At 37.6% G+C, this 26,052-nt stretch overlaps 1 protein-coding gene across 42 annotated transcripts in view; it reads left to right on the top strand.

Annotated features, from left to right (window-relative positions):
- The window catches only part of trdn (triadin), a 446,963-nt gene that overhangs the window by 230,033 nt on the left and 190,878 nt on the right, over positions 1 to 26,052 (top strand). For 41 of the 42 annotated variants that reach the window (XR_011954524.1, XR_011954519.1, XR_011954525.1 and 38 more), the window contains 7 exons: positions 3,659 to 3,706; positions 7,483 to 7,518; positions 8,523 to 8,567; positions 12,603 to 12,641; positions 14,473 to 14,505; positions 18,538 to 18,588; positions 25,443 to 25,484. Coding sequence is in view for 33 of the 42 variants with exons in the window: in XM_072555968.1 (XP_072412069.1) it covers positions 3,659 to 3,706; positions 7,483 to 7,518; positions 8,523 to 8,567; positions 12,603 to 12,641; positions 14,473 to 14,505; positions 18,538 to 18,588; positions 25,443 to 25,484 (294 nt within the window). In the remaining 9 variants the exon portion in view is untranslated. The remainder of the gene's footprint in view (positions 1 to 3,658; positions 3,707 to 7,482; positions 7,519 to 8,522; positions 8,568 to 12,602; positions 12,642 to 14,472; positions 14,506 to 18,537; positions 18,589 to 25,442; positions 25,485 to 26,052) is intronic. The other variant, XM_072555942.1, reaches the window with a different exon arrangement.

Below are 26,052 nucleotides of genomic sequence, written 5' to 3'. Positions count from 1 at the left end.
ACCAATTATTCATGTTTTATTTATGCCAACCCCCCCCCTCCCCAGTTTTGCAATGTTTGGGTATAAAGGAAATTAAGGAATATGGAGATAATGTAGGAAGGTGAGTTGAGGTAGAATATTCTCTCTAACTCTGTTGAATGGTGGTGCAGGCCCAAAGGTTTTAATTGCACAATATACCTTCTACCTCTCACATTCCTATTTCTGGCAACAATAGGTTTTTCACTAAATCCCTCTCTCTGGTGTCTTCGTATGTGGAAGAATAGAACAGTTCAATAATGCCAGACAGGTCAGATTATATGGGATGCCAAATGCCCATATGTTAGTACCTGCACAGATGCACACTATGCGTACTAGTAAATTTAAGTACACTAATAGGTATTGTAGATTGGGCAGTTCTATGGAAAAGAAATCAGTACATAGGTAGATTTGATATGATATCCTTCGGGGGCTGTATCTTAGAAAATAATGAACTAAATGGGGTAGACTAAACTAAGGAACCTAGAGATAAAATTGAAGAAGTTATTACAAGCAATGTCAATTAAATGCTACCAAATTTGAGAAATCACATTTATTGGAAATCATTGAACAAATTGCTTTCTTTTTCCCTTTGGAATCCTGAATATGTTGAATAGGGTAGATGAGGAGAAAATATTCTGCCAATTTGAAAATTCAGAACTAGCTACCATGGATTCACATTAGTTGCTTAGAAATTCAAGAAAAGAAGGATACCGGATTTCTATACTGAAAAAGTCTTTAGAAATCAGAACTTGCTTTCGGGTATTGGTTTCTTGGATTGTTTTGAAAAGAATTGCTTAACTGAAAAGTTAAGATGAGGCAGATGGATGTGAGGAGACTTGTGTGGAATATAAACACCACCACAGACCAATTAGCTTGAATGGTCTGTTTTAATGCTGTATAATCATTTCTCAAGGATGCTGGGACAAATAACCTGATACCAGAACTAATCGCAATCAAAGACTGACCAAGTGTATTGTTGGATGCTTCCACAGAATTGCTCTAAAAATAGTATAACATGCAAAAGAAGGTGGTTTGGGTGATTTAAGACCACATATCCTGATTGGCTTCAACTGCTAAGATGTCGCTTCCGAGGTTGAAAGGGGTGGGTTATTAGAAAACTGGATGCAGAGTTGTGCCATCCATGGCACAGATGCTTACAGCTACCACACGGCCTATGGACTATTATGATTCCAGCAGGTGTTAATAGTGGACAAGTCAGATCCCAGACAGGAACTAGCTTGATAGATCATTGTTTGTTTTTGTTTTAATGAAGTGTTCTCTTACTGAACTCTTATAAGCACACAATATTGCAGATTTTGAATAACCTAAAATATCTACTTATAATACAAATTCAAAGATTTAAAACATACAGTAATAAAGTATCCCATTAATACCAAAACACAACTTTATAAATTGAAAAATAAACAGCTTTTAAGAATGCATAATACATCCCGGTAAAGTTCTCAAAATACCTCTCATTGGTACAGCACCCAAAATATCCACTATAACCCAGATCCATAATATTCATATTAGTATCCATGTATTTAACCCTTCGGTAGGTTTGTCATTTGGGAATTTAATTGTTAAACTGGAAATACAATAACTTCTTTTTGGTGCTATCATACATTTGAGCTTCACTGAACTCGGCTTAAGCGACCTCTTCAAGGTCTTCATCTGGTTTGGAATCAGGACTAAACCTTCACTCTAAAGACCTAATCCTTTATATCTTTCCTTCCTCAGGAGCACTGCTCTATACAGCTTTTCTTTTCCAAGATCTTCTTGGGACTCAAATAAATCTACCTAAAGTCAAAAGTGAAACATCAGTTATGGATGTTTTCCTTGAGCTTAAAAGAAATTCCAGAAATCTGCTTTAAGGTCCATTACTTACCTTGCCGCATTGCAAACAATTTAAAATACACAAAAGTTCATTCATGTACAAATCCATTTATGCTACAGCCAGGCTTAAACATAAACAGTATTTTTAAAAATAAATTGCTGTTATTACAGAAATACCTTTAACTGTTAACTTCAGACACACAGAAAATCCTCCATTTGCTAACCCAGACCCAAAATCACCCCAAATATCATTTAGAAATTATACTTACAAAATTAGCTGGTGACTAGCACATCGGTGACAGGAATCAGCAGCTGTGGCCTGTACTTTGCCCAATCATTGCAAAGCTGCCCTCATGATGTAATCGAAAGACAGACACAGCAACTTCTTATGACTGCCCTCACATTAACAATAGCCAAGTTTGTACTTGGTTGCTGTCCGAGCCTGCACCATGGTTTCCTTAGCTGTAAGTCTTAAAGTAATGTCTGTTTGCTCAACTACTGGCTTCATATACCATTAGAAATCATGAAGGAACAACGACATAATGTGAGATTTTAACTGAGGCAATAGTTTTATTTTTTTCCTGAAGCATGTTAGTGAGCCAGTTAGAATTTTGAAACAAACTGTGCCTTGGTCATTTTGATTCTCCTGATTAATTAAACTTAATTTTAAAAGGTGGTGGGATTATGAACTCAGTTTAATTAGTGCCAAAGCTATTATAAAATCTATCCCACTTGAAAGCCCTGCATATCAGCTGACCATGGAAAATTTGTGTTCAAAAAGGCCTCACAAACATACATACACCCTCCCACTCACATACACACACAGATTCACTTGCTCCCTCACATACACATACACACAGGGGGTCCATTTGGGTCACAAAATCTGTTAATTCAAACTATTCAATTGTAAGCTGAGCCCAGATCTGAAAACAGAGTCTTCTGACACATGTATCATTACAGGCCTTATGTATGATTTACTGATGTGAGTTTCCAGTATGAGACAGGGATCTGCACACAATTTCATTTCTTGGAACAGGAGATTTGTTTTACTGAAATTACTGGCTGTTGAAATTTCAGTTCAGTTCTCAAGCGTCCTTCCCTTTTCAGAATAAAATGACTGTTATATTAATGAGGAACATTCAATGCAATCAATAGCATTAAAATTTTATCATGGATTGATAACTTTATCCATTTTCAACAAAGAACAGGTTTGAGCAGCAGGGCATTACTACGTCTAGATGTTGGGCTATTGCCATCATTGCTGATCTAAAAATTCACTTCACTCCAGCAGTCAAGTCACTGCTGTTCATGTAGCTGATCTAAAAGGAGAGACAAAACAGTTAAGGAGCCACAAAGAGTTTTTTTTAAAAAAACCTACCAAACGATTGAGATGGAGCTGAACTACCTTTGTTGCTATCTAAGTTTCCTATCCAGCTTAAAACATAGGCATTCATGTTACACGAAGTGATTGTCCCTGTTCCTATCAGTCAGCACATCTTAAAGCTCATTAAAAGCTCCTACCCTTTTGTACTTCTGAACTGTTCTACTCATTTTTGGCACGTATATTTTTATTGGTTTAAATTCTCATTAATTCATCTGTTAGTTTTCATCAGCATTTCTCAGAATGATTTTGATATTATCATTCTATTTGTTTAATTGCAGATACAGTTGACGATTTATTGTGATGTGATTGTTCCTTGATAATTCTGGGATGTGTTTATTTATATCTAATTATTGAACATTACATTGGCCTAACTATTCCAAATGATGTATTTAAAGGTTGACTTCATTTTTCCTCTTTTAGAACCAGATGTAACACCAAAGAAAAAAGATGCTGCTCCAGTAAAACTAGGTAGGTAAAAGTATACATTAAAATAAATATTGACATTTATTTTTGAAGTGTGTATTACATTAGAAAAATCTTCTGCATGTCCTTACATGCAATCCGTGCTTTAGGGAGTAGCAGCCTAAGATTAGCATGTTTACCAATGTTTTCCTTAAGACATGGAAATGTAACATGTGTGCCATGGATTACATCTCACTATTCCAAAGGATGAATTTCCCAGCTCTCCTGTAAAGTGCATTTCACAAAGATGAACCTGGCCAACAAATGAAGATCACATACTTGAAAAATTTCTCCATGATATAAGAGTTGAGTGCAATGATCATGTTCATTATCACAGTGAGAGCAGTGCAGTTCAGGTCATAATGCAGAATTTGGCAGAGTCATACACATCTCCTCACTACTGTCTAAATCTCCAAGGGGATCTCCTATCCTCAGAACCAGTAAGAAACCAGTTCAGAATTGTCTGGGAAGATCATCACATATCACTACGGAAAGATGCTCCACGCTGTAGAAATCTTGATTGAATCTTTTCTTACAGCTGAGGCTCACATACTGCTTACTTCCAACTATCCCAGTTGATTTTGACAATAACCATGCACTATAATTTTTAATATATTGGCCCAAGTGCTTTGCAAGTGTATGGCCCAGAAATATAAAACTGCAACACCAAATTCTTCTCATTGTAATGTCTCAACTCCGAACTTAAAACTATAGAGTCATACAGGCTTCGGTCCAACTCGTCCATGCCAACCAGATATCCTAAATTAATCTAGTCCCATTTGCCAGCACTTGGCCCTTCCTATTTATGTACCCATCCAGATGCTTTTTTAAATGTTGTAATTGTACCAGCCTGCACCACTTCCTCTGGCAGCTCATTCCATACATACACCATCCTCACTGTGAAAAAGTTGTTCCTTGGGAAAAGGGCCAAAGTACAAAGGATATCCAAAAAATTGAAGGAAAAATATTTCAGAATACTGATGACTCTCTTTTGCTCTCAAAAAATGATTACCTGTTTTATTTGTAAATAGAAACTGCATCTACAACAGTGTGGAATTGCAAAGCTATCTTACTAGGCAGATATTCAAAATAGTTAAGAAAATCAATCTACTAGTTACTTACGTTGTGCATTTGAGGCATGTGACATTTTGAGATCTGAGCTTTACTTACAAGGAGATAATGAATTGTGAGCATCAGATAAGTGCCCCCTTGTTCATTAGAGAAAGTGAGGACTACAGATGCCGGAGATTAGAGTCATGAGTGTGGTGCTGGGAAAGCACAGCGGGTCAGGCAGCATCCGAGGAGCAGGAGAATCGATGTTTCGGACATAAGCCCTTCATTGTTCATTGTGGAAATACAATAACCTAGCTATTTGGAGACTGTGAAAGTCAGAGTCAATAAAGTGTGGAGCTGGAAAAAGCACTGCAGTTCAAGCAGCATCAGAGGAGCAGGAGAGTCCACATTTCAGGTTGGAACTGGGAGGGGGGAAGGGGGCTGAGAAATAAACAGAAAGAGGGCAAGGGGCTGGTGCAAGGTGGGTGGGATGGCGATAGGGTGGATGCAGGTAGGAAGTGATTGTGATTGGTCAGTGAGAAGGGTGGAGCGGAGAGGTGGGAAGGAAGATGAACAATAGGTCAGGTCAAGGGGTGGTGCAGAGAGGATTTACAACATAGCTAGACCGAGCGCACTCTTGGGGACTGGTTCAGGTCCACATCTGGCACCTTTCCCTGCAGCTGGACCTGGAATGAGATGGGGAGTGGAGTTGGGGAGATTTGGAAACTGGTGAATTTTATGTTAGGCTATAAGTTTGTAAGCTCCCAAGGCGGAAAATGAAGTGGTCTTCCTCCAGTTTGTGTGTGGCCTTGTGTTAGCGGTGGTGTAGGCCCAGGATGGACATGCCATCGAGGGAGTGGGAGGGGGAGTTCAAATGGTTGGCAACTGGAAGTTGGGGTTGATTAGTGTGTACGGACTGTAGATGATCCCCGAACCGGTTCCCAAATTTGCACTTGGTCTCTCTGATGTAGAGGAGACCACATCAGGAGCAATGGATGGAGGTAAGAGGGCAGACTTTGCACCTCCTGCAGCCGCAGGGAAAGGTGCCAGATGTGGACCTGAACCAGTCCCCAAGAGTGCGCTCGGTCTAGCTATGTTGTAAACCGAACTAGACAACAATCGGAATGTGGTACAGGAGGATATGTTAATTGTAAATTAATCGGGTTGCATTTATACTAGTGAAAGATATTAATTGGGATTTTACTTGAGCACTACACAATGTCATTTGGTGGAACTTGAGTCTAGATTTGGTTTGAGTTACAATGCCTCTTTAAGAGTCTGTCATCTTTAATTTACGTTAATTTTTAAAAATTGATTTCAAAATGGCATGAAGAAACTGAAGGTGTGTTGTGGTTGAGTTAGGAGGGGTGTTTGAAGAGTTTCACTTTGTAAATAAGTATGAGGTCAAGCAAAGATTGGATCTAGAATCTTCCTTCATCAACTAGCTTTCAAAAACAGAAGATCGCACCTTGTGGGGAAAAGGGACTCTCACAGACTACTAGTGGGCCATTTCTCTTCTGTGGAAGGACTTTCAGAAAGTATGTGCAGCTGAACACTGGCCCCTTCCAGGACCCTTCAGGAAACTGAATGATTTTGAATGAGGACCCAATTTTTCCCCACCACCCAACACCCCCCATTCCCTGGAAGCCCAAATCAATCTTGACTGGTTGAAATCTATAGCCACTTGTTATACCTCACTGGGGAGCATGCTGAAAATCAAGCATTGCATTCTCAGTGTCGTCGCAAGTGTTCACAATTTTGAAAAGTGCATATAATTCCCCAACATAACTGCCTTTTAGTCCCAGGCTGATAGTAAGCATGGATCAGGTTTCTGTATTTAACAAAAATTATATTTATTACAAATTAGTAGATTCTATTTGTGGTAAACAATAATGAGCCATTAGCATATAGTACTCTAACCTTCTTATAAACTCCTCTTATACACACATCCAGACAGACAGACAGACTATGCATAGAGGGAACAACTAGGGAAGTAGTTCAGTTGTCCCTGTTTACAGGATTTGGTGAAATGATATTTGTGCTGATCAAAGCTTTGTTTCTTGATCTTCCTTCTCCAGATGATTTCATTTGTTTTCAGGAGACACAGAGTGACTGGTTCACATTGGTCTTGACTTATTAATTAAAAATCTCAGCTTATTGCAACTCTTAAAGAAAAAGTAAACTGATTTTGTTCAAACTTATAAGACTGAAAAAGTTGTTTCTCCAGAAAAAAGAAACAACCTCTGAATTTGAGGAGATTGGATATCTTGTCTCTATCTTGTTCACAGCCCAAGCTGATCAGCTACCAAGGAACCAATTACTTTGTTGTTAGCAGATGTAAGGCCTTTGTCATTGATAACTGGTCACTAGTCCACAGACTAATCGACTACTATTTACCAGCATAATCTCAATTTGTATGCAGCCTCCAGTTTGATCTATAAACCTTCTCCACTATTACTTGAACCAGTAGCTGTGTAAACAGTGTCTACGCTGAGTGTGAGGTTACTTGCTTTTCAAAACATGCGGCAGTCCCTCAATGACCGTTGGTTCTTAAAACGGTTCTTTTACTATTTCAGTCCACAATTAAAAATACAGAAAAATATTTTAAAATGGTAAATATGCACTGCATACAATCAATCTGTTGTTCAATTGCCAGATTTCTTTCTTTAATAGCTTGTTAATGTACGTTTTAAACTTTAATAAATCTCTTTCATTTTTGTTCACTACAGAGAAAGAGAAATCTCAAGCAGCAAAACCAGCAGCAAGTAAATATATCATTTTAAAAGCATGAAATGTAGCAGTAGATTTGTTTAAAAATGCTTTTAATTTGTGCCAGTCATGGATTCTGTGTAAGGTTTTTATTATTTTATGGTTGGTTTTATTTTCTTCCATTATCATCATTTTTCAGTTTTACACACTGTCATATATCATTTGTTATTTAAAAGGGTGTTGCGTTTTTCATGTTCTGTTGTGTTCTTGCTAGTGACTGCCAGGGTACACATGAAAATCAGACACATTCACTGCCCATTTTTGTGTCTCCTGGTGCAAAAATGTGGCTCACTGTATCTCTGAACTTGGGTTTCAATGTGAGGCTGAGTTCTACCAAAACCGAAAGCTATTTTAATGTTTTACAGCAGCAAAATAAACAGCTTTATTCTAAATCTTGCATTGAGACTTTTAATACAAGTAGTCTTACATTTACCTAATGGCCGACAGGACCTAAAATAGTTTCACCTTCCATTGAATATTTTGTGTTTGATAAATAATTACAATCGTAACCAAGAATTTCATAACTGTTCAATGTATGCTCATTTACCAACATTTTTACTATAATATTTTAATGTTTACTATTGCTTCCAGACTGCCACAAACTTTAAACTGTGGTCTAACTTAAATAAAAAAATCATTTGCAGACGTTTGCTACGAAGCATGGTGCTCTATCTTGTAATTATATTATGTAAAGGAGGATCATTTTAAAACTTAAATTACAGTTCTAACTCTGTTGCTAGGATACTTGTCATTGGATGTATCATTTGTTTCATAGAAAACAGTGGATTTGTGACATCAAAGGAAGAACAATGCAAGAGGTTTCATGAATCTGACAGCAACTGCAAAATTGCGTTCAGATTATTGTTTGCTGTTAACTGATACAATTCCCTCAGCCAAAACAACATTTATTTGCTTTTATTTTGATGTACCTTTTATGTTTTACTAGTACATTTAAAAATAAATTCCTGAAACCATTGTCTTTTTTGTCTTTGTATTGTAGAACCTACCAAAGAGAAGATAGCTCCTATATCACCAAAAAAAGCAGGTATCAAATATTTATCATTCCCTATTCTATGGTTCAAATTACAGAGCAACTTTCAATGTGGTTCAATCTATCCATTCACATAGTTAACCATGGAAAAATAATTTGCACAAAATATCCTCTCATTTGTCAAGGAAAGTCATTCGCTGGTAACTAAACTTGCTCTTGCCCCAAGCAGTCCATGTTCATATGCAGCAAGACCGAGAAAATATTCATGCTTAACTAGGAAGTCAAAAGTCATATTCCCATCGCACAACTGCCAGACAATGGTCATCTCCAACAACACAAAAGGAATCTAATCATCTGTCCTTGCTATTCAATAGAGATACATTGACCCAAAACCTCCCTCCAAATCGGACCTGGTAAATATGCGTCTTTATTTCCCTTTCTTTAATTCTCATAAATTCTGGTGATAGAGACAACTTATTTTAGATCTGTCTGATTCCTTGTAGCTTTCCAAAAATTGGTGCAAGCTTCATGAGACAGTTTCATCTGTTGGAAGGTTTACAGTTCTGCCTCGGCATCTCTTAGAGTGGGAATGCCCTTAGCTTTATTATGTAAAGTCACTTCAGCAAAATAAGTGAGAAAGTTTAATTTAATTTCTTAATAAACTTCAATCACTGCTAACCAATGTGATAACAGAGAAGCAATATTATATTCAGCTACTTAGATTCAATCTAACCAGCATTCCTGTAAAGCTGGATATTTAATACCTTGTAAGATAAATTTAAATCAATATAAATTAATCCAAAACCTCCTATGATAAGTAGTCAAAAAGCTTTAAATGTGGCATACATAAATACACATTACAAGTCAGAGGAAAATAAATGGTTGGATTTTGCTAAAAAGAATAACGTTTCTGAATAACACACACCCTCATTCACCTCACAATTTGTCGCAAAGAGGAATACTCTGTATATGTGAATTACCATAAGTTGCTGGACAGTCTGCGCTAATTTGTTGTTAACTGCTCCCTTACAATCTTGCTGTAATGTTGCTGTATTTGCATATTAATTTCCCATTAAAAACACCACAGAAAGATAACTTGAGTAATTAGCATTATATATAAAACCATTGAACAATGTGATAATTATTGATAGTTGCCAATCAACTTCTCCTGCCCCGAATCTGAAAAATTATAAATGTTTGTACGCATTTCTTTAAGTTCTGAATAAGCATGGGAGATTTAAAATATGTAAAATTTTGTATTTTTTCTGACTTAACCATTTTGTTCTTTCACACTGTTTTACATTCCTTGGCCTTTGCTTTGTTTATTCTTTATCAATGAGAAATGTGGATTAAAGGAGTTTTTTTATTCATTCATGGCATGAGGGCATCGCTAGCTTGACCAAAATTTATTGCCCATTCCTTATTGCCCATCAGCAGTTAAAAGTCAAAACATTGTTGTAGGTGTGGAGTCACATGTACGCCAGTCCAGGTAAGGATGGCAGTTTCCTTCCCTAAAGGACATTGCTGGAAAACTCATTTGGGTCACAATCGACCACGGATTCATAGTCATCATTAGACTCTTAATGCCAGTGTTTTTTAATTTTGAGTTCATATTCTACCATTTGCCTTGGCAGGATTTGAACCCTTGGTCCCCAGATCATTATCTGGGTCTCTGGATTAACAGTCTTGTGATAATATCACTAAACCTCCCATCATACACAGTTTGGCCCAAATATGCATTTGCTCTTTTGCTGTACCATTATCAGTATTTAACCTTCCAGTATTTCTGTGGACAAGAAATGTTAAACCCTAAAAATACTTTGATAAATCTAACAAACTGGAAAGCTGTGAGATCTTCCCTACAGCAAAATCTGACTCAATTTAGAGTCAGAGAGAATTACAGCACAGAAAAGGGCCCTTCATCTCATCAAATCTGTGCCTGTCAAAAACTAGCACCTAACTATTCTAATCTCTTTTCCAGCATTTGGCCCATAGCCTTGTGTTCCCCGGCATTGCAAGTGTACATCTAAACCTTTCTTAAATGCCATAAATGTTTCTCCCTCTACTTTTCCTTTGGATTATGATTTCCTCCCATCCCCTCTAACCCTCCTGCCTGCTAGCTTAAATCTATGCCTAGCAGTCATTGATCCTTCTATCAAGGGGAAAAGTCTCTTCCTGGAATATCTATGTCCCTGATTATTTTATACATGTCAATCCTGTCTTCCCTCAGTCTACTCTACTGGGAAACAACCGCAGTCTACTCAATCTCTCTTCATAACTAACTGTCCAGCCCAGGCAATATCAGAGTAAATCACTTCCATACACTCTCCAATGCAATCCATTCTCTCCTATAATGCAGCTTCCAGAATTGCACATAATACTCGAGCTGTGGCCTCACCAACATGTTATACAATTCCAACATAACCTCTTTGCCCTTAAATTCTGTATCTTGGCTAATATAGGCATGTATCCCACGTGCTTTCGTAACCATTTTATCTACCTGTCCTGCTATCTTAAGGGGCCAGTGGACATGCACACCAGGATCTTCTGATCCACATCGCTCCCCAGGGTTCTATTCTTTATCCTGGATTCCCTTACCTTGTTTCTACTGCCCAAATACATCACCGTTTGCATAACTGCATTGAATTCTATTCATCACTGATCAGCCCATCTGTATCCTCTGGTACTCTAAGACTATCCTCCTCACTGTTTACACGCCACCAATTTTTGTATCATCCATGAACTTACTGATCGACTGTCCTACATTTAACTTAAATCATTCATCTGTACCAGAAATGGTAAAAGCTCTGACCTCTGTGGGATCCCACTGGACACAGGCTTCCCATCACAAAATAACCCCTTGACAATCACCCTTTGCTTCCTTCCACTCAGCCAATTCTAGATCCAGTTTGCAACTCTCCTTGGATCCCATGGGGGCTTACTTTTGCTATCACTCTCCCATTGGAACCTTATCAAAAGTCTTGCTGAAGTCCAAGTAGTAGACTGTGTCAAATGTATTACCATCATATACACACCCATTCACCACCTTGAACAATTAAATCATGATGTTCAGACATTATCTGCCCTAAACAAAACCATGCTAACTGTTTTTGATTAATCCATGCCTCTCCACGTGCAGATTAATTCTGTCCCTGAGTTAAATTAGTAAAATAAGTATAATAAATACTTTGAACTCTAAAAATCAGGGAATGGTATCGAGGGGAAATGGATGGTACCGATATCCGAGAAGAGAATCGAATAAAGGGGTTCTTGTTCCTCCTACACCTGCTGGCAGTGATGTGAATCACATTTGAGGTCTGCTCTACCTGACCTGATAGGAATCACTGTAATTTCAATCATCAACCTAACCCCAGTAGACATTAGTTCCAGACCATGGTTGACAAAGCCTGAGAAAGGCAAGCCCCGGCATTGGGGCATTAAAGCAACGAGGCAAAAATGAGGACTGCAGATGCTGGAAACCAGAGTTTAGATCAGAGTGGTGCTGGAAAAGCATAGCAGGTCTGGCAGCATCCGAGGAGCAGGAAAATCGATGTTTCGGGCAAAAGCCCTGTCCAAAGAAAACCAGAAAGCTTTTACCCATGCCCTACAGTCTAGAGAAGAAAAAAGCAAGTTACTTTCTTGGGTGATTTGGTTCTTGTTATTTATTATTTATCATTCTAACATGCAAGTAGTCTGCCTCTACCCCTCCCTCCCTTCAAAATTTTAGTGATCATGAACTAAGTAGCATTACAATATCATGCATCTTCTTTTGTTTTCCCCCTTGTGTCATATGTGTCAACCACAATTTTATTTTTTAGCAACTTTCAATCATTTGTTTTTCATTCAAGATGAGTATTACAATCATCAAGCAATGCCTGATGACATTGTAATTTTATTATTTTAATATTAATGGTTGTCCCAATATCCCAATGTATGATCAATTGGTCTGGCAAGCAACATTGACATTTCCCTCAGCTTGCTGCCAGTCAAAAGGTCAGTTGTAATTTTATACAACATACTCTTTGACATGTAACAAAATATTCAGTTGTGCATTTAATAATAGTAAACTATCAACATTATGTTATATAGAAAAGAAATCATCTCCTCCAGCTATCAAAGCAACAAAAGGTTGGATAATTATAAGCAAGCATATATATATATATATATAAAGCATGAGTTACCTGAACTGCATGAGTGAAACAATGCTTCAGCAAATTCTACATCGAGATTAATGACACCCTAATGACAATATCAGATCTTTCATTAGGAATTTGCTGGAGGCTTAATGTGCTGGTTGTGAAAGTTTTGCAGAACCTAGATAGTAATGACTGTTGTCCAGCTGCTTTCTTCTTTACCGAAGGCATGTGCTTCAAGCATGTCCTTAACTTCTTAATGATAAATTAATAATTCCTGTAGTAATTTCACATGAATTTCTGATTTATTACTTTAATGGGAGATTAATCCACAGATTATTCTGATTGAGTCTGTTTCAGACTCATAGGCACAAAACATTTCATAACACTGACAAAATAGTGTTTGTTTAAACAACTATTTTGAATTGCAAATTAATAAAAACTCATTGTACTAATTGCAAGTATTTTCATAATCTTGTCCAAAACAGGTGCTCAGAACATCTTAGAACTTCTAAACAATAATTAACAAATATGTATGGGGGAGTGAGCTTCTATTAATATATTCATTAATATTCTGCATGATCCAAGATATTAAGATTTATTTGTCATTGTTTCCTGAAGTGTTGACTCGTACTGTGATATGGTTAATCTAATATTAGCTAGTATATTAAGAATCACAATAGAATTCCACATGTCAGACACCTGATTTGTTGGAATTTATTGGAGACAGAAACAGTCCAGATTTTTCATCACAATGGATAATACATCAATTTGCAATCCTCTTTGTTGATTAGTTTTATTTTGGATTTGATCATGGGATGTGGACTTTGCTGGCTGGGTCAGCATTCACTGTACATCCTGAGTTGTCCAAGCATTTGTTAATGCTCTTCGTAAAATAACTTTTTTAGATTGGAAAGAATAATTGTTTCCAAATGCCACAATGGGTATTTAAGTTAAAAACAACTTTTAAAATAAAACACTATTGAAATCACAGAATCATAGAATTGTTATGGTCCAGAGGAAGGCCATTGAGCCCATCATGTCTGCAGCAGCTCTCCAAATGAGCATCATAACTTAGTGCTATTCTCCTGCCTTTTGCTCACAATCTTGCACATTACTTCTACTTAATCATCTAATGCATTCTTTCATGTCTTGATTGATCTGTCTCTACCTAGAGTTCCAGGTCATGTATTCTCGATCCAAACTAGTCACTGTCTTTTTTTGTTCGTGTATGACATTCATTTCTTTAGCAACTCACTTTAAATCTGTACTCTTGTGTTCTTGATTCTTTGCAAGTGGGAACTGTTTCTATCTGTCCACTCCGTCCAGTTCTCTCGTAATTTTGAAAACTGAAAACACATTTCCTCTGGGCCTCCTAATCTTCAAGAAATGCAGTTCTCAGTTTTCTGATCAATTCCTGTTCACAAAACTTTCAGTCCCTGGAACTTTTCTTGTAAGCCCCTTCTGCATCCTTCCTAAACTGTGTCACCTAGCACAGTACCACCTGAGGTTTCATCATCGCATAATGTCCCTGCCCTTGTACTTGATGGCCCATTAGTAAACCAAGGGTACTGTACGATTTATCAACTGTTCTCTTCATCTGTTCTATTACCTTAATTTACTTATGAACATTCACACGCAGGAGACTCTGCTTTTGCACCCCCTTTAGAGTAGTATCCTTTATTTTACACTGTCTCTCCATACTATTCAACCAAAATGTGTCACCTTGCTCTTCTCCATCATCTATTAGCCCACTCCACTGACTTTTCAATGTTCTATTAAAGATTGAATGTGTTTTTGACTGTCTCTTCTTTTATTATCCTCAGTTGAAAAGGAACATGTTGACCAGATGACAAAAAGTAAGTACTCAACTTTCTATTTTTCTCAAATAAATATGGGAAAAGGGATATTTAAATGTACCCAGCACTTTGTCAATCGTCATTTCTGTTGGACGAATCTAATAACTGCAGCCCATGACAAGGGGACATTTTGGATGTGGTCCTTGAACTATCCCAGCTGTCACTCAGTTGCATTCCTTCAAGTTGCAATCCCATCATAGAACTTGCTAGACGTTTGAAATGGCCCAGAACTAGTCATATCCAAGGTGTCCAGTCCTGGAGTGGAACAATTATTTTTCATGAGACACCCTTTGCTTCTTTTAAACATTTCTTCTTCAGTATTTATTAGGGGTGCCAGTTTGTAGGAATGTAATGGATGTTTGACTAGCTGGATTGAAAATTGACTAAGCAATATTGATATGAGGATGATAAATAGGGATAAAATAGGATTCTAGATGGGAGATCAGACATTTAATAAAGTGCCAGATGTTAACAGTTGTTAGCAAGTGCAACCTTGAATCACTATCGTGCTGCTGATTTCTTATTTCTGCAGAATAGAAGAATTTCTGCCTCTGAAGAGCTCTTGTTAAAAAAAGGTTGATTTCTCTGATAATTTCATAATTATCACCATAAATAGAAATAATTAGCATTTTTCTTCATATATGGCTCAAAATTCTGTTCCAATGCATTTCCATCTCTAAATTAAATATCAAGAACTTAGAGTCTAACTATCTACAGATTTCCAGAAACTCACTCCAGAATGCTCAAGGAAAGGAGTTAAAAATGAAAGCTATTTTTAAAAATATGTCTAGAGCGCTCTGTAAATACTGACATGACACTTCGGAGATTCAGAATTGCAACTACAATGCTGACAGTCAAAAAAAAAGTAGTGATATATGGATTATGGAACTGTAGATCAGCTTTAAGTAATTGCAGTAGGAATGTGCTCATCAGCACTTTGAGTGATACTGTCAATGCTCATATGAAGTGCAGCATTATTCAGTGCCACTCAGCATGTTCTCAATATGCATAGACTACCTAATGAACCTGTCTCTAAAAATTTTTAAAGCACTAACTAAACAGGTGGATGAAACTTTATAGATTATAATGGGAACTAATAATTTTGTCCCAGCATCACTTTGCCAATATTACTCAATAGTGGAAGGTTATCATATCAGCATACTTAGATGTACCTCCAGTACATAAACATAACACATCAGAATATCTGCAAGGTCTTGGAAGAAAATGATCAGACTCCACAGCTCTTACATGTGCACTTTTTCAGTCTTTAATGTTGTGTTTGGATTGAGCTCTTGTTTATGTCAGAGTGTCTTAAATTCAAACAGCTTATTTACTTGACTTCAAATACCTTAGACCTTTATAGAACTTCTTGTACTCTTCTGGTCATACCTAGAAGTCACATTTCTATTCTCGAGTTCTCTTTGAAGGGCGGGAGTCAGTCACTTGACTCACTAGCTCCACCCAAAGGGGCAAAGTAATCAAGCACTGTCTCAGATTCAATGATCAGACAGGTGTAATCAAACACATATCTTATTACAGAATGTCCTGATTAAATACAGGAGACTGTAACATAGAAGAACTGTCAAAAAGTAGCCCTGGGTTAAGCCATAAAATGCATTTCTTAATGGAACAATTCAAACAATTGGCGAGTCTCTGAAGCACTGCAGTGGTACTACAGCTGTATTGTGTAATTTTCCCTTGACGTGAATAAATGTAAAATCTTCAATAAGCTTTAAACATAATTTATGCACTGACTATGAATGCTGACAGTGCTTGGAATTCATAGCAGATATTGTTGAGCACACTGAGCATTAAGTGAATGTTAGTCACCCAATATTCTGCGTTATCTAGGTGAGCAGGGCTGCTGGTGCCATATAGATTACCAGTATTATCATGATTTAGTTGGGATTTCAGAAAATTGAAAATGATCAATATGAAAGGCTGGGACTTTTTTTCTCTGGAGTGTAAGAGGTTGAGAAGTGGTCTTGTGTAAGTATATAAAATCATGAGGAGTATAGATAAGGTTAATGGTAGCCTGTCTTTTCCCAAGGATGGAGAATTTCAAGATGAGGGTCACATTTTGAAGGTGAGAGGAGGGAGATATAAAAAAGACATGAGGGGAACATTTTTTATACAGAGGGTGGTTCGTGTGTGGAATTAACTTCCTGAGAAAGTGATGGATGTGGGTACAATTACAATGTTTAAAAGACACTTTGACACATACATCAATAGTAAAGGTTTGGAGGAATATGGGCCAGGAGCAGGCAGGTAGGACGAGTTCAGTTTGGGATTTTGTTTGGCATGAACTGGTTAGGCCCAAGGGTCTTTTTCCATGCTGAGTGGCTTTATGAGCCTATGTAAGGCTTTTACAGAATGTCCTAATTCATAGGATATCGTTACCATTTGGACAAATATATTGGTTTAATAAGAGAAGCCAGAGGGTAATAAGTGGAAAATGACTCTGAGATTAAACAATGATAAAATACTACATATCATAAAAGATAACAGAATTGAAGTCCACAAGATTAAAAGGACAGTGGTTGATTTGGTACCAAACTTGCTGCTTGGTTATTAAATTAGCTAAAGGACTGAAAGTTGAGAGATGTGGTGATTTGGTGATTATCAGCCTGTAGAAACCACTAAGGGCGAGTACTTGGAGCAATATTTGAGAAGTATAAAGTTGAAGTTTAAAGAATGAGGAGTTATGCCAAACATTTATAGAACACCAGGTGAGGTGAAAGATAAAAAGTTAGATGGGCTAGATGGGATGCTCTAGAATGTCAAATAGACTATTATGCAGCATCTAACAAAATTATGATAACGCAAAATTTAAATGATGTCAGAATGGTCCTGTTATGGTGCAGTGGTAGTGTCCCCACCCTGAACCAGGAGGCCTGGGTTCAAGTCCCACCTGCTCCAGAGATATGTAATAACATCTCTGAACAGGTTGATTAAAAGTATAGGTTGAAAGAGCATAGGGTGGGCATAGGAACAAAAAGCTGTACATGGTCTTAGAATTTTTTTTATCATGGCAAAGCCATGAAGTAGATCATAGACGAGAACACGGAATACCTTTCTGTTTCTTTTCTGATCTATTTTTGATGGATTTTCTGTAATTCTATGAATGGTGACTGGATGTATTTGACAGAGGGTGGTTGGCTGTGTGTATTGAGCAATTGCCTCAACCTCCCAGACCATTTAAAATCATTCTTTCCCAGTAACCGAATAAAACTCACTGGTAATGATATAATGCATTCCTGGCATGCTTCTCTTAACAGATCAGATCAAACAATTGATGAATCTCTGAAGTACTGCTATGGTACTGCAGCTGCATTGTGTAATTTTCCCTTTATTTGAATAAATGAAAAGTCTTCAATGAGCTTTCAACATAATTTGTGCACTGACTATGAATACTGACAGTGCTTGGAATCCATAGCTTGTCTTCTTGAGTACACTGAGCATTAAGTGTGTCTTAGTCACCCCAATACTGTGAGGTATCTACGTGAGTTATGTAATGACACAAGAGTACTGCCAAAAGGTTTTCAAATAAGTATGTGATTATGCAGTCAATAGAATAAATAGAATACTTTGTATTGCTAAATAAAGTGGATGGAGCATTACTGCCAAACCTATGGGTTTTGAGAACAAAGAACAAAGAGAACAAAGAAAATTTACAGCCCAGGAACAGGCCCTTCGGCCCTCCAAGCCTGAGCCGATCCAAATGTACTGTCTAAACCTGTCGGTCAATTCCTAAGCATCTGTATCCCTTTGCTCCCCACCTACTCATGCATCTATCCAGACACATCTTAAATGAATCTACCGTGTCTGCTTCTACCACCTCTGCTGGCAATGCGTTCCAAATGCCCACCACACTCTGTGGGAAGTACTTACCGCGTGTATCCCCCTTAAACTTTCCACCTCTCAGCTTGAAAGCATGGCCTCTCGTTATTGATTTAGTAAGACAATGGAGAATATCCGTGGTTATTTCAAAATTTCCTGCTTTTTAAAAAAATATATACTTTCCTTCTATAGAACCAGCAGAAGCTGCAACTGCAAAACAAAAAACAGCCAAAGATGCATCAGGTAAATTCTACACATTCTAAAAATTTCTTGGCTTCTGGTGGGACTTAAAATACGATTATGCCATCTACTGGTCATAATAATTGGAGGAAATACAATATTGGTAATTTCTGTTAAATTGCACCATTTGCTGAAGGATATAAATAATTTGTAAGGGTAAAATCTAATAAATATAAAAGATGCATTTATGGCATTTAATTTGCTTATTATTGTGAAAGAAAAGAAGCAAAGTGAGTAAACATTTACACATTTTAGGTGAGGATTAATTATGTGTTGGAAGAAAAAGACAATCAAGTTTGAAACTAGTCTCCACTCTATTGTTTCTACTAATCTCTTCATAAAGTTTGCTGTTAATAGAACTTAGATTTGCAAAAATATTTATTATTTATTTATTATTATTTATTATTTATCTGTAGAAATGATTAATTAAGATCAACTGTTTAATATGAGAAAGTGAGGACTGCAGATACTGGAGATCAGAGTCAAAAAATGTGGCACTGGAAAAGCATAGCTGGTCAGGCAGCATCTGAGAAGTAGGAGAAATGACATTTCACGCATCAGGTCTTCATCAGGAATTAAGAGATTATGCTTGAAACGTCGACTCTGCTGCTTCCTGGATGCTGCCTGATTGGCTGTGCTTTTCCAGCACCACACTATTTGTTTAATAGAATAGCTGCATAAAATGCCTGGAATTTGGCCACCTGTTACAAAGAACAGTGGAGCACAGATCAATGGGAACAGGTATAGACCATTCAGCCTTTTGAGCCTGTTCTGCCATTCAGTGATATCAAGCTTATCTGTTGTCGAACTCCATATACCTGCCTTTGGCCCCCATTTCCCTGTGTTTACCTGTGTTTATCAAAAATTCATTAACTCAGATTTAAGATTAATGATTGGTTCAGCGCCCACTGCCACTGTGGAAGAATGTTGTGTGTAGACAAACTGATTTCAGTGAAAGTGACCAGGAAGTTTTGGACTGATTGTCTTTTAAAAAAACACAATTGGTTCAATCATGACTTCTTATGAACGTATTATGTAGTTAGCCAGTTGTTACTTGTAATTGCAGTCACATATGTTGACACTCAACTCCTTGTGAAATGGGCCAGCAAATCATTCAGTTGTAGTACAAGATGGAGACCCACCATTTTTTACAGGGTAATGAGGGAAGGGAAATAAATCCTTAACAATAACCTGTTGATAATAAAAATAATGTAAATATCAATCAGCCTGAAATATCGTGGCAGGTGGATTGAGCGTTAGAGTTTGTGGCTTTGAAAATATCCTTCCATCCCAGACAAATATGGATGCTATGGTGTGTGGTCCCATCTGCTTGCAAGATCTTTCTGGCGGCACATGGTAAAGAGGCCACTCCTGCAAGCTCCTTCCATTTAAAGATGTTGAGAGGATCCCTTAAGCTGCAGGCCCAGGCTCTCGTAGCAGCCACAGTTAGGCTTTTGGAGATGCTTTTGGTGCAATAACTAGTAATGTTGAAGGGTTGAATCCAGTAGGTCCATCTAGAGTGGAGGGAAAACCCATTGGTGGAATCATTCCTCCCTCAGGACGCATTACTGGGGCATGGAGCTGCAGTTCTAATGGCCACCTACCTGCCACTAGGAAGCTGCCTCAACCCAGTTGGTGAGCCCAATGTTGTCTTCCTCAATGCCCCCTCCCTGTTGGTTATGTACTGTGGCCATTGCTCACACAACTTTGAGAATGTTGTTCAGAGGCAGAAATCTGTCAGGCTTTTCCTTTTTAGCTCACCATCTACATCTTATTGAGTTTTTTTGTGGTGTAGTAAGAGTATAAAGAATGAACAAGAGTTGCCTCAGGCTTTTCTCTTAAAGATGCATCTAATCTATATCTCTGCTATTGTATTAACTTCTCATCTGGCGAAGCCTCTCCTTCTGGTTATTGCCAACTTCTATTAATGTTGAACAAGAAGTAATATTCTCTGAGCAAGCATTAGTTTTGCAGAGTGGGACTTCATATGGTCAGGAAAAACAAAGCTGGAGACTTGCAGCTATCCATTGCAGCTAGGAATGTAGTCACCAGGATCAGCAAGGGCCAGGCTGGGTGAGACCAGGAAAGGAGTCAACAGGTGGGGATCATGGGAAGTAGAGTGAAAGGATTGGCTAGGGGTGGAGGAGGTGAAATGACTTTTGCTGCTATCCCTCCTTTCTTTCTGATGCCAAGTACCCCCTCAATCTAGCACTGAATGATCAACTATGTGCCACCCATCAATGATTGAATTTGACAACCAGCAGGAGTAGGATGATGATTTCAAGTAGAGGGTTGTACAAAAGCCTTCTTGCCCCTGACTTGTTGATAATGATTTTGACCTCAAAATACATAGCATTGTTGGAGTATAGATCCTTCAGATAACCAGAAAGTTGCAGAGTCAATGATTAAATACCACTGTGTATTGAAGAAATAGCCATGGGTATTTGGTAAAATTATCTTTCATCACTTTTAAAATTGATAACTCACATCTATGTAGGAAATGCAGCAGAGATTTTCACAAGAATACTTAACTAGTTGACACCAACATTTTGAGTCCAGGATTGGTTGATAGAATTGCTTCTGAGCATGAAACACCATAATGGCTTTGGTTTCTGATTTCAGAGAATGCTAAACTACCCAGTTTTATTTCATTTCAACAATGACAATGTAAAGATGGTGACTTCTCTTATTTTTTTTCCATTCTGAGTGAGAAACCAATTTGCTCTTCACTACAGTTACTTAGTGCGCTTACTGATAGAGTCACAGATTAGTTGATGTCACGGTCACCAGTAATTCTGGTACAGTAATCATCACTATAGTCTCCTCCTAACACAACACTGCTTTGAAGTCCTGACAAAAGCCAATTACTCATTTTCATCCTTCTCAAACAAGTTGCAATATCTGCCACATTTCCCACTATCATTCTCCAATATTCCCTGGCCATCATTCAATTGAGTGAATCTGCATTCTTCTGTTTCTATTCTTATCTATCTAATTATAACAAGAGAACGACCTATAGGGATTTCTTTCTCATTCCAACACTGTTACTTCTGGCATCGCACAAGGATTCATCCTTAGCATCCTCCTGTTTCGAATGCATAAGCTACCACTTGGTGACATCAAGATGTTTGGATGTGCAAATGCTATAAGTTACTGACCACAAACTGGGAGTTGGACACTTGGATTAGCCTGGATAGCTCATTTTTGGCTAGAATAGAAATGATGAGCCAAATAACCTCTTTTCACCCTGTGGATTTTCTATAAATGCTGCACATCCTCTGTAGCAGATTTAAAGATGGGGCTAAGGTATGTATTGGCCAGTGGGTGCTGCACCCAACTCCCTATAACTTCATTTCCCTCTGGAAGATTTCCACCATGAAGACAAACACAAAACATCTGTTCAAAGCCTCTGCTATTTCTTTTGGTTTTTTTTCCTAATCAACCTGTTCTGGAGCAGGTGGGACTTGAACTGGGCCATTTCTCACGTTGATGAACTGATAAAGGAAAACACTGTAGATGTTAAGTACCTTTAGTTACTCATCTTCTGTTCAGATCTTCGTAAAAGCCCTTCTACCAGCTTCTATATTTTCTAGCTTTCTCGCACACTCCACTTTCTGCTTTTTTGTTAACTTTGAGTAATTCTTTGTTGGTTCTCTAAGGTTTGTTCTGACCTATCATTAATCCCTGCTGATTTATACAGTGCTTATTTTTCAACTTAATCATATCCTAAATTGCCTACTTAACTATTCACTTTCAATGGAAATCTCTGACTTATAGCTGCAGTGTAAATCAGTGATCTGAAATGGTGCAGAACTTGCCAGTCTGTTTTTTTTCCCCCATTGTGTTCTCTTCTCCATCTGTTGAACTTTCCTTTTTCTGATTCCATGTTCTAATGCCCCTCTAAACAGTCTATGTCCAGAGGTCATGGTCATTGGTGACTGTCTCCCAGTTGTTAGTGTTAAAGCCTGCCATCTTCTTGCTTGCAGGTGTCCTTGTAGTGAAGGTTTGAACACGCAGTAGATTTTGATCAAGAGGCCAGTTCATTGTAGTGAAGTTCTTTGAATGTACAGCCACCATCCATCTAATAAACATGGCAGAAGTAGCTCAGAAGTCATTTGGCTTAGCAATGCTTGTAGGCTAATGTAATTAGTAATCACAAGAATCCCTGAGATTGTGACCTTGTCTTGTCGAGAAATGTTGAGGATTCATCTGAGACAGCAAAAGTGAGATCTGTTCAGCTCTCTATGCTGCATAGCAAATGTTGCCCTGGTCTTGTCACTGTAGAGGACTACAGAGGACACAGATGTGGTAGACTCGTGTATTGGTATTTTTACAACACTTTCGGCTTGACTTGCACCTATTGGCTACAGGTTTTACAAATCATCAAGTGACAGAATGCTTTAGATTGTAGAGCCTACGTCGTGAAACTATCAACAACCTCTAGTGTCGCATAATCAGCACTGATACATTGCATGACAGCAAGATCTTCAGCCATGCCTCTAATTTCCTGATGCCAGTGGTCAAACTAAAAATTTTATTGACATGACAGAGGCTGTCCATTTCCTAGATTACAGCAGTTGTCTGATGAGGATATGGTGCACCTTTCAGTTTTTGATCTCAGGCAAACAACCCTGTAAAGTTTTCTGTCAGTTCTGGAATGCAAGTAGACATCATCTGTCGATGAATGAAAGCGTATGACAGCAGCAACGAGAAGAGTATACTAGCGTCAAAACACAATTCTGTTTTGCCCCACTGCATATTTCAAAGGGTTCTGAAGATCTGATACTTCCCTGTCATGGCTGACTTTACCCACCATGTTGTCATGGAAACAGTAGATCACACAGAGCAGCTTTGGAAGGCATTCAGCTTAAATAGACTGTCTTTACTGCTGTGGTTGAATGCCTTGGTTAGTTGATAGCATTTCTCCCATTACTGCTAGACTGATAAGATCATGTCAGTTGTGCATTGCCAGCTCTGAAATCAGCATTTAGGATAGATACATTCAACCAAGATCAATAGTTTGATGAGGGCTACATGGACAAATATCTTATTCTAAACTGTTTGGTAGGGGGATTTGTTGATAATTGTTACAATTGTTGTGGTCACTGTTGTTTTTGCACATGGCCACAATCATTGCATTAGGTAAATAGGGTACTGCTCCATCCCTCTAGCACAGACAGTTCATACAAATATAGCAGGAGTACTGGTTCACCATCCTTGATTACGTTAAGCGGTATAGTGTTAGCATAGATCCATGGCAAACGAGTCAACAGTGTTATTAAGCATTGTAGATTTGATGTCTAGCTCTTCCACAAATTATTCCAGATAGGGGTGAATAAATTCTTGTCCTTTCACTCCTGAGGCTGCTATAGCAAAATTTAAAGTGTTTAAACCATTATGCTTTTTTAAAATTTAGTATATATTTGCCAATGTATGAAGCTAGATATAAAGCACTAGAAAGCTAGTACAGAGTTTGTTTTAATTTAAAAATGACTCACTAAGTTAAAAGTATAAATATAACTACTGCCAAAACCCATCCTGAATACCATGAAAAACACACACATAAACACACAAAGAACATACACAGTAACACACCCGCACATGGGCGCGCATATAAACAGACAGTTGCAGGATTGGGAAAGTGAAATTGAGGAAAAGTTAAAGTGCATTTGTAATAAATATTCCATGTTCCAGTGTGGATCATGAAGTATTTTGTTTGTAGCCAAGCTGATTGTTCTTCTGGAGATGATCCCTTTTCAACTGCAAGCTTCATCCAGAGTGGGTGATATGGCATTTAAAGTTCCTGTTACTTTTGAATTTTTTATCTGCGATGTATTCCAACTTCTAACTGAGTTAGAAACAAGCAGAAAGAATGCTGAAGTAACTTAGCAGATCTAGTAGAATCTGTGGAAATAAAAACAGTTAACATTTCAGTTTGTCTCTTCCTCAGAACAGAGATAGAGCTGAAGCTTGATAAGGGAGGCATGTTGACAGTGCCTCAGGATGATATCACTGCTAAAAAAGCATACTCTTTCAGAGGCAGGAATGCCTCCTTTCTCTGTACAGTGACACTACTTTGGAACTATCCATCTTGACAAGAGCTGTCAAGAACAGCTAAAAGTGTCTAGATGTGTTGCAACATGTCCAAACAGGTTGATTACAAATATTTCAAAGGGTTTATGTACATTTTTATGCATAACCTTCTCCACAGTTAACATCCTCAAAGAGCAGTTGCCGCCCTACAAAATGATATCCCTGACAACCTCCTTCACCCAAAGAATCTCTGACCGCCACATTTCTGAGAGTTGTCTCCACTCTCCAAAGTGGTATCATAGCAATTTAAAAGAAATACTCTGAGAACAGACTTGCTTTTTGCTGATGTGATATTTGCGTTCTGGGTTCCAGACACCAAGGACTTAAAATCCAATTTCAGTGGAGGCAATTGTTTGTTTAAATAAAAATCTAGGCTTCAAACTTAATAGAGGAACTTAACCCTTAGAATAACACGTTTTCCTGAACAAAGGATTGGTTTTTCTTTGTCATAAACATGCTGTATCTTAATGTTGCATCTTTGAATTAGTTTTCTGAATTGTTTGAACTGAATTTCAGAATTTTTATCTTGTAATATTTTACAGCAAATTGTATTGTGTGATAGTAAGATGTTCAATTTACTTACCAGGAAAAACTAACAATCTTAATAATGAGTATTTTTAATATGTCTGCCTGAAGAGAATTTGCACCTGGCTATCAAGGTTCTAAGAAATGTTTCATAGATACCTCATATGCAAGGTAGAAGAAAAATGTTATTGCTGTTTGCAATGATTACAGTATTTTTTTCATTCTTCTTTCTTTTACAGTCAAACCTGCAGCAGCAGTGAAATCAGAGAAAGGTATTAAAGGTAGCTATGATAATCTGGTTTTCTTATCATTCTAATAATTACTCTAGCACACAACTTGTTAGTAAAGGAAATAGATCTCACCAAACTTTATTTCATATATTTGCATGGACTTGTAATCAGATATGCTTTAAATACTTTAAGGATTTTACTGTTTCAGAACGTTGCACATAGGCATTACTGTAACAATACCAGAGAAATATCTTTTCACTTGAGGTCAAAATAATAGCACCAATATTACATATACATGACATTCATTGCATTGTTCTGTCATCCACAACAAACTATTCTATTTCATAGAAAGTTAATTCGCATCTTTAATGCTAGTCATCTCCCTGTGCCAATAAGGTGTAATTTTTCTTCACTGCAAATAAATAATATATATTATAAAGTAACAGTTCCAGCTCTCTGGGAATAAATTGAAAATTGTTTGTCTCACAATGGTGCATATTTAGCAGGCAATAATCCTGAATCCACTGTAAGAAAACAATCTCATTTTATTACAACATCCACTAGAGGGATTGCTAAGATAACATTGGTTAGGGCACCAATTAGTGTAGTGCTTTTAAAT

This window comes from Chiloscyllium punctatum, chromosome 3 (genome assembly GCF_047496795.1).
Source record: "Chiloscyllium punctatum isolate Juve2018m chromosome 3, sChiPun1.3, whole genome shotgun sequence".
Taxonomy (NCBI): domain Eukaryota; kingdom Metazoa; phylum Chordata; class Chondrichthyes; order Orectolobiformes; family Hemiscylliidae; genus Chiloscyllium; species Chiloscyllium punctatum.
Note: the sequence above shows the minus strand (reverse complement) of the source record. Positions and strands in the feature narration are given on the sequence as shown.